Genomic DNA, 9517 nt, shown 5'->3' with positions numbered 1-9517 from the left:
ACTTGTTAAAATATTGTTTGTCTTCGCGGGTTTGCTGTGTTTCAAACTATGTTTGAGTCAAAAAGCGCAACTTTTTAGCTTGAAACACAGTTTTGCTCGCGTAGATAAACCGGCGTTCGCATTTAAAAAAAATCTAGCATTTAGGCCAACACATCATGTTGCTGGTTACAAGTCATGCTAGTACTAGTAGATAAGCGCAAAGAGGAAAGACCACTCGCAATATCCTTTATTTGAAAGCTGGAACACCAGCGATACAGTGAGTCCACTGTCAAAGCGACAGAGCCTTCAACTTCTATAGGTGCAAGCTCATCTAGAGAGGGAGAATACCTGAACAAAAACAACCATGCTTGCAACAGCAAACCCTTTATTTTCTTCTTCAAACTCTTCCTTTCTCTTGCAAGTAACAAACCCATCACCAATAAAGCTTAAATCTTTAGCTACTCCATTCACAACTTTCTCTCCCCATGGAATGTTGACTCTAGCAAACTTTGCTAAAGGTTCAAGATTCTTAGCCCCTGTGGGTTTTCCACTGACTAAACACCTTCTAGTCCAGAGCAGCTGTCTGGAATTGCCTTCGATTTTGCAGAGTGAATTTAGTGAGCAGTTTTCACTCTCAGAGACCTTTTGTCAAACATGTTATGCATAATGCTTAGTTACACATTTCCATGTAGCTTATTGTTTCTTTTTGTTTCAGGTTTGATTTATTCGTTCTTTTCAGAAATGGGTTTCAATGAGAAAGAAACTGGGTTGCTGTTAGAGCAGAACCCAGCTCTAAAGTCTGCATCTTTTGACTCCATACGAGCCCATGTTTTACTCTTAGAGTCTGTTGGAATCAAAGGCGTTGAACTATATCACTTGATTGATAAGTCTCCGGATGTTTTAACAGCGAAGGAAATTGATCCATTGATACATTTTGTGCTTAATGATTTAGAAGGAAAGGTCGAGCCAGCACAACTTAGGCGCCTTTTGATTGCCACTGTGCCAAGGTTCTTGGCTGGTTTTGATGAAAAGGTTAAGCTGTTGATTAAACGTGGAATTCCTCAAGAAAAGATTGTTCATGTTCTCAACAATGTGAATTTGACCAAGGCTTTGAGCCTTAAGTCTATTGAAGAAATTGAGAAGACTGTTACTTACTTGAGTCGTTTTGGTGGGGTTGACATAATCGTTAGGCGGCCAATGATACTGAATTTTGATTTGGATACTCAGTTGATTCCTAGAGTAGAGTTGCTTAAGGAGATTAGTGGTGGAGATGAGGATGCCACGGGGATTGTGTTGCATAAACTCCCTGCCATTTTAAGTTACAGTGTGAAGCATACGGGGGGCCATGTTGAGTTGTTGAGATCTTTTGCTGGCCTAACTGATCCACAAATATTCAAGATTTTTTCTGTGTTTCCAAATGTGGTTAGTGCCAGCAAGGAGAGGAAGTTGCGTCCGAGAATAGAGTTTCTCAAGCAATGTGGGTTGAGTTCTAACGAGATATTCAAGTTCTTGACTAAAGCCCCTGTATTTCTTGGCCTGTCCTTTGAAGATAACCTCGTGCATAAACTTGTTGTTTTGGTGAAGATAGGGTATGAAAATGGAACCAAGGAATTGGCTGCGGCAATGGGAGCTGCATCAAGGACAAGCTGTGAGAATTTGCAAAATGTGATTGGGCTATTCTTGAGCTATGGTCTTACTTATGCAGATATTCTTGCCATGAGCAAGAAGCACCCTCAGATTCTACAGTACAAATGTGGTGCTTTGGAGGAGAAGTTGGAATTCTTGATTGAAGAAATGGGTCGTGAAGTCAGAGAGCTTTTGTCTTTTCCTGCATTTCTTGGTTACAACCTTGATGAGAGGATTAAACATAGGTATGAAGTAAAGAAGTTGACTATAGGGGAAGGGATGTCCATCAATAAGCTCTTGAGTGTCTCAGATGATAGATTTCTAAATCAGAAGCAAAAGAAAAAACCTGTTCCCAAAGGACAATCGGAACGAATGATGAAGGTTGGATGAGCATGCAAGTGCCTTCAGGTATGGCACTTTTTTTTTTATCATGTCAGCACACTCAGTCGCACTACCATTTTTATTGGGAAGGAAAAAGGCTTTCCTTAAGTTATCTCCAACCAATTTTGAAGTAAAGAGTTCTTGCTGATCTCAGGAAGCAGAGGATGCGCTTTGGTTGGAAAAGAAAGGAGCAAAGTGTAGGAAGTTTCCTCTACAATAAGATTTGTTCAAACCTATAAATATTGTTCAAATGGATTTCAATTTTGTATATTTTTTTTCTGGTGAGCCATTGTAGCAATCATTGTAGCAGTTCTAACCTTCATGAAATTGTATTCATGTTGATGTTTTTTTGTTAGGGCTCTCGTTGAACGCAAAACGTGATCAAATAGAATGCCTTGAATTTCTGTATTCTGAAATCTTGAACTATATCGCTAACTGCTATATTAGTTCTATTGACCTTGCCTGCTTTTCCTCTATGCTCTATTGGTATGCCTTAACAGGTCTCTCATTTGAAAGCTACTATCTATATACCTGCAGTATTGACTTCTGATCCGTACAGACTAACATACATCAAGGGACTCAAAGAAGTTGGTTGATCCAGTTCATTTTGCAGAAAGGCATCATGACCTCAAATTATGTAGCAAAGTTGGCCTCCTTTCTGACAAGGTTATAGCAGATTATACTAGATACTCCTGTGACATATACTCTGCCATCTCCCCAGCTTACCATGCATTCAATACCCACCCTGATGGTAAAGCCTTGTATTCTGGATGTGAATCTTCAGTCCACGGAGTCATAACTGTCATCACAAATTCTGGAGCTGTTTATCCAAATGTGTGGCCATAGTTTAACCTCTGCTCGGCACTGCCATAGCAGTAAGTCCTGATTTGCTGATCTTCAACTCTGTGATCATAATCTTTTTAACGTCATCATCATGTTTTCTACTGCTCACAAATTAATACAGCTTGGGAGACTGACTGGCTCAGATGGGCACAATTTAAGAAGTCCAACATAAATCGAGAAGTGAGATTGCAGAACCTTTTGCGTGAAGAGCGGAATAAAATGATCTGGATAGGCCAGAAGTCCAACATCTGCAGACTCACTAAATAGAGCATGGATGGAAGATGTCAGTGGACAAGAATATCAGATGTAGAAAGCAACATATTGATCTGTACATGTGCAATTGAAAACTCTTATCTATCATTCTAGTTGCAGTAATCCAGAACTACAGTTGCCTGTATCTTGTAGTAGGCTTGTTCCCTTCCTCTTATTTTGGTTTGTAGCTGTGCTTGGCTCCTGTTTTTGTCCTTTATAAATCAAATATATCCGTTGGTTAAAAAGAAAGGTTCGAGCCCGAAGGTCAAGAAAGGGAAGTTAGAAACCAAATATAAAATACAATGTCTATTTATATTCACTATCTAAATTAGGGTTAATCATTCCATCACATTTTCGTTACAAACATATAATATTCACTGTAACAACAAAAAAATCTATGACGACGTTATGATATGCAGCAAAAAAAAATCTCATTATAGGCAATCATATTAATAAAGGGGATCAATGTAGCTAGCTGATCCTTTTTTTTTTTTCGTAGGCAGCATGGTAAACAAGGTTATAGCAGATTTATGCACAGCATAGATAATGAGTCCTTAAAACTCATCGTGAACATCACTTTCAGCAAGAAAGTGTTCCTCTGCTCATAAAGGTAAATGCAAGTCGGAGCCCAAACTTGGTCAGATGGGGCACAAGCATGGAGTGGGGAAGTTCAATATCAACGAGAAGCAAGATTGCAGAACGTTTTGTTTAATGAGCGGAGTTTAATGACCTTGATAGGCCAGCAAATCCAACATCTGTAAACTCAGCTAAGTCAGCTGTGCAGCAGTTTCGGATTCCATTTAGCTAGCTCGTGTTAACGTCCAGAGAGAGAATTCGCTAGAAATTTGGAAAGCCAGACATGGCTGCACGCAAAGTATGTTCATCAAGCAGAATGTAATGAGAAAAATAGAATTTCTAACGACACAAGGCAGTGAAAATCCATGGGAAAGAGGAACTGGTTAAGACCCACCACCTCATCATGGAAACAATACTTTTTATCAAACCAATTTCCATATAAACTGCTTGCTCACTACATGGAATCTCATTAAACTGATAACCAATAAAATCATGTCAGGAAAATAGCATTTTGTACCGATGAGTCACTGAAACATCAAAATGGATCTTGGGCTTTCCACGGCTGCAAATGGACTGAGATGTTTGGACTTGAATGTTGGACTTTCATGGTTGAAAAAGATTTGGTTTGATTTCTCTGTCGCACCTGCCTGTAAGATCAAGGGACCCTTAAACTAGCATAATGGGAGAGTAATGAGCAGAGGAGGGAAAATTTAGAGTAAGAAGTGGTGTCTCTGTATTTTTTAATGCATGTTGTGTGGGAGGTTTTGAGGTATTTATATACCCTAATAACTGAGACCATGTGATTTTTTAAAGGTTCTGAGGTGTTTATATACCCTAATAACTGAGACCATGTGATTTTTTAAAGGAATTTGATGAGAAGTGAGGTTGGCATTGGGAATTATCTTTCTAGCCATTGAAAATAACAACTAGCTGCGTAGATCTACCGAGAACAAGAGTTGTTGGCGTAGGGGTGGGTATCTAGAAAAAATATTCCTTTTCCTTTGATATGTCAGCTAATAAAGTGAGATAATTTGTGAAAACTTTGTACGCTCTGAAAGAACATTCCTTTTTCAAGAGGTTAGGAAATCACCCTGTCGTTTGGACCTCGCCTAAACAGCAGGGGATGTTTTTTTCCCTCACTATCATGTTAAAACAACATTACCAATGAATTTTTTTTTTATTGAGCCTGGTTATTGAGCTACATAACCTTCATGTTCAGCTTATTCTGAAGGGGATTTGATTTAGCCATTAACAAAACCTAGTTTGTTTATGAAATTTAAAGCCAGAGTATACTTTTTACAAGTAAAATAATTTTCTCCATTCAAGAATTTTAAAATAAAAATCAAACCCAGATGATTTTAATGATGAGTATAATAAAAATTTGAAAGATTTGCCTTTAAAAAGTTTGTGAAAATCTCTGGTTTTGGTGTGCCAGGATCAGCAATTTTCTTGCCAATGGTACATCAACGTGATTAGAGTGCGGCAATGAGAAAAGATCTTAGTCCTGTTTTGATACTATAAAAAGATGAAAGAGAGATTGAATTGCTAGAATACATTATTATTGCTGATATCATGCATTTATATAGGGAGATTTCTGAACATTCTTACAAGTTAGGAATTAGTTATTACATTATAGGTTGTTTAACACGTCAAAGAATCATCTCAATCTAATAATTTAAATTATTAGGTAAGGTCTCAAGATATGATTTATATTATTCTTTAATACACTCCCTTAAGTGAAAACTCTTTAAACTTGAAACGTGAATAGACCCACATTACTTTATACTTATTTTTTATCAAATAAATAAAAATAGTAAGATTTGAACTCGTGACCGGTTAATTATCAAGACTCTGATACCATATCAAAAACTCATCTTGATCCAATAACTTAAGCTATTAAATAAAATTTCAAAATATAATTTATATTATTTTCTAATAAAGCATATCTTGCCTAATGTACACTTATTTTCTGTTTGGAAGATATGAATTTCCTAAGAAGCTGCTTGCTTGCATGCAGTGGATGGCCTAGCTGAAACCCCGAGCTTTGTTATAATGATTCAAGTTTCTGTCTGCAAACTGTGTGCTTTTGTTTATAATATTAGAGTCGTGTTATTCTCTTATCATGTAGTTTTTTGCTCAATACAGGCTTCAGTCGAGTGAAAATGGAGTTCTAGAGCAATGAATCTATTGCACAGAGTCAGTTCCTTTTGATTCTCCAGAACCTGCATATTGCCAATTAATGCTCTAACACCACTGACAAAACTGTCCAGAACCACAAAATGGCAAGGTGTGCTGTTTCCATGCAGGTTTGCCCAGCTATCCCTCCATGGTCTTGCTAGTGTTGTTGCAGACGGGCTTCCAAATTGCCACCTGAGACTCCTTTACAATGCCTGGTTATCCTTCAGATTTCAAGTATTTGACAGAATCTTCTGTCAAAGAAATCCCCACGAAACCCTTGTGTCCCTTTTGTGGGATACTGCTCCAGAGATCACAGCCAGATTTTCTACTCTCAGCATCACCAGCTTAAGCTTTCATTCATCTCTATATTTATGTTGCCATACTTGGTGAGGGTTTATATATAAATATCATTCTAGAAGAGCAGAAAGCTAATGGAACTCCGAGGAATTAGATTTACCCGGACTCGGAAGAAATCTGAAGAATAGTGAACAGTTCATTGTACAGTAAGAAGAAGAATAGGAAGTCAACATGAGGGATACGGAAGAAATTTTGAGGCTAACAATTTGGTGAGGTATAGTATCATGGTGTATATTTTGGAAATGGTCAAGTATACTGTATTGTATTATTGACAGAATATGCCAAGAATGTGCAGCTTGATTTTTTTCCTGGTTTGTCCTGACTGATAAGCTTTCCATCCATCTGGTAACTTGAATGCAGGAGCTGGAAAAACTGACGTGATCAAGAGGTTCTTAAGCTTTGACCCAATGTTCAAGAAATGTTCAGCAATTTCATGGACGTGGGGCTAAAAACTCTGCAAAACACCCCCCAAAAAAAAGAAATTGCTGACCACAAAGCTCCAATCTACAAGACAAGCAAATCACGCACCACCTCGCACGCAGCCATGTGGAATATATATGGCTAATGACTCATTCTCGGCCATTTTTTGAATTCTCGAGTCCCAAGGACAATCATTTTTAGAATTACTCGTGTCATGCAGCCCTCGGAACATCTTGTGTGGTCTGCAAGTTTCCAGTCAACATCAATTTCCAACATTAAAATAGCAAATGTATATATATATATATATATATATATACAGCCACACACGGGGGCTGTATAAGGTCAAAATCGTGTTTTGAAAATAGAAACTATCCGAGTGTTGCCCGAGTCTTATTCGGATTTTGTACAAGGTCAAAGAATTTTCATTCAAGCAAAGCAGCAAAATCTTTGGTCTGAAACTTGACATTCCATGTTGAAAATAAAGCTGTTCAAACCACCCAAGCTTGTGCTTCTCTCTGTTGCTCATGATTTCTTATTTTTCTTTTTATATAAAAAAAATCATGCCTTGATTTTCATATGTTTTTATCTTATTTCCGTAAAAAATAAATAAAACAAAATTCAAGTGTAATTCAAACTCAAAACTTAGCACATACAAGCACTCATGAAACCAATTCATACAATAGACTATTTTTATGACACATTTGCATGTTAGAACAAATCAATCAACAATATGAGATGTTAGAGATTTGCTACTTTTAAGTTTTTTTTGTAATTAATGTAAGTATTGGGGCTAACTTGTATATATCTTGATTAATTTTATAGATCCTAAATTAATAACCATATAAATCTTTAATGGTCTTGAAATTTGTAAAACTTAAACCGATAACTTATAAAAAACAAATCTAAAAACTGATTAGTTAAGTTACATTCTCTCAAAGTTTGTTTTAAGTATTTGTAGTTATATATTTGATAATAATACAGCGCAAAGTGCATTTGTAAATTATTATTTTACGTGAAAAATATTTAAAAAAAAAATTAATATTATTTTCAAGTACAATATAATTAAAAAAGGTAAATTAAACCACAAAAACAAACCTGTTCTTGAAGCTATCCTGCATTGATCATTGATTACTTCATCTTCCTAATATCTGGAGAGCATGTTAGCAGTGTGCCAGGTATGCTTTCAAGGGAAAGGGACAAATGAAATATGAGAGTGATGCCCATCTAATTATTTTTTTTTTTAATTCTATAGTAGAATTGATGTGTACTGGTTGCACGTGGCGAGTATGGTTAGGTTAAATATGATTAGAGTTCCTTCTAAAGCAATAATAATTAATAACTTCCTAACACCAACCTAACTCTATGACAAGAGATCATAATTGGCTTGGAGGCAAGCTTTGTTGACTCTCTTCTTTTACCCTTCTAGAAATTAGAAAATTATTTTAAAAATCAAGATATAAAAGAATCTGAAAATATATAAAAAAAAATTAGCAAAAAAAATAAGAAAATAAAGTTAAATGAGGATTCAATCATGTTCCTAAACCTTCGTAAGTATGGAAAAGCTAAGCCTCCATGGTGGCCTTGGAACACATGGGGCTGTACAGGCCACCATTGCCCAATGCTCTATCAAGTTGATCAATGGAGGGATCGTAGCATCATTTTGGAGTAGCTCTTAAATTCTCAAGCTGAAATAAAGTGGGGGATAAATTACAGTAATTAATACAAGTGTACTTTCTTTCTTCTAGTCCACGCGCGTACGTCACTTCCATTTTCTAATCGCCCCTGACCACTATTATTATTATTATTATTATTATATATATATACACACAAACTAAGAACAGTTTATATCTAATTTGATTATTTTTATATTTTCTATTTAAATTTTTAATGATTTTAAGATTCGTAAAATTTAAAGTTATGATATTGGTTAGCACATCTAAAATTAAGTTCTTGATTTTTTTTATATACCCAATGATAAAGATATATTTAAAGAATTATTTTGTTAATTATAGAAGTTTTAAATAAGAAAATACCTATCATTTAAAATATATTATTTTTTTAAATGAAAACATTTCATAACCATTATAAAGTGATTCGCTGTAAAATGAAAGCTAAATTTTTAAATATCATACTTTATAGTTAGGATTGTCTTGAAGGTGGAATAGCAGCAAATTTTTAATTATTTTAAAAAATAAATTTATAACTTGAGCTATTAAGTTATATCATTTAAAATTTTATTATTATTATTATTATTATAAAAGTTCGATTTTGAATATGGTTTGACAATTATGATGAAAAAGAATGCTAATGTCACCATCAAAATAAATTGTGAAAAAGAATGTTCATGTCATCACCAAAATAAAATCTAGCTAAATTATTCTCTGATCTAATCGGCATATCCTCAGTATGTTAACTTTGTTTTTTTATTTTCAATTAATTAAAATAATACTTTTTTTGGTTTTTTTTTAAAATAAAATATATACTCAGGTTAAGCCTCTTATTTCATAACTTGAGCCAACTACACCAATAAAAAAAAAAAAACATATATAAAGTGAAAATTAAAAAAATTAGGAATGTGAAAACTACTTCTTGGCAGGCAAATGCTATTTTATTTATTTAGGTGGCAAGAAAGCAACCAGGAGTGAGAATTATAAATCATGAAAACACCCCATCACAGATGATGGCCAGCAGAAATCAATGGCTGAGACTTGGCAATCGAATCTATCACGATCAAGATCAGAAGGGGGTCCATTACACAAATTGCTCACTTTTCACATTTGCAATTCAGCCATCAGTCTCAGTGACCCACCCCACCCCACCACTCCTTGTCTTGTTTCTTCAGTTTCGGTCAAGTCCACATCAAATATATACAAAGTAGTCCTTTAATCTTTTGAGAATCTGCAAA

The 9517-nt window shown here is 35.3% G+C and overlaps 1 protein-coding gene and 1 long non-coding RNA gene across 4 annotated transcripts; one reads left to right on the top strand and one right to left on the bottom strand.

Annotated features, from left to right (window-relative positions):
* The first annotated feature begins 109 nt into the window (after positions 1 to 109).
* LOC105139820 (uncharacterized) lies at positions 110 to 2394 on the top strand. 3 transcript variants are annotated; one of them, XM_011046430.1, is made up of 3 exons: positions 110 to 596; positions 695 to 1999; positions 2140 to 2394. In XM_011046430.1, the coding sequence occupies exons 1-2, from the start codon at positions 344 to 346 to the stop codon at positions 1993 to 1995; spliced, it is 1554 nt and encodes a 517-aa protein (XP_011044732.1). In that variant the 5' UTR covers positions 110 to 343; the 3' UTR covers positions 1996 to 1999; positions 2140 to 2394. The 3 variants fall into 3 exon arrangements, with proteins under 3 accessions (XP_011044732.1, XP_011044731.1, XP_011044730.1); XM_011046429.1 differs by having other exon boundaries at positions 695 to 2013; positions 2141 to 2394; XM_011046428.1 differs by having other exon boundaries at positions 695 to 2394.
* Positions 2395 to 2522: 128 nt separating this feature from the next.
* LOC105139819 (uncharacterized) lies at positions 2523 to 4256 on the bottom strand. Its single transcript, XR_845052.1, has 2 exons — positions 4175 to 4256; positions 2523 to 3293 (listed from the first exon to the last, which is right to left on the bottom strand). It is a non-coding gene; the product is annotated as an uncharacterized LOC105139819 (long non-coding RNA).
* Between the last annotated feature and the right edge of the window lie 5261 nt (positions 4257 to 9517).

This window comes from Populus euphratica, unplaced genomic scaffold, assembly GCF_000495115.2.
Source record: "Populus euphratica unplaced genomic scaffold, PopEup_1.0 scaffold97.1, whole genome shotgun sequence".
In the NCBI taxonomy this organism is placed as follows: Eukaryota; Viridiplantae; Streptophyta; class Magnoliopsida; order Malpighiales; family Salicaceae; genus Populus; species Populus euphratica.
This window is presented reverse-complemented; position numbering and strand designations above follow the sequence as displayed.

Coding starts and splice junctions, on each gene's coding strand:
- LOC105139820 (XM_011046430.1), top strand. CDS start 344: ATGCTTGCAACAGCAAACCCTTTATTTTCTTCTTCAAACTCTTCCTTT. Junction 597..694: donor GATTTTGCAGAGTGAATTTA/GTGAGCAGTTTT, acceptor TTTTTGTTTCAG/GTTTGATTTATTCGTTCTTT.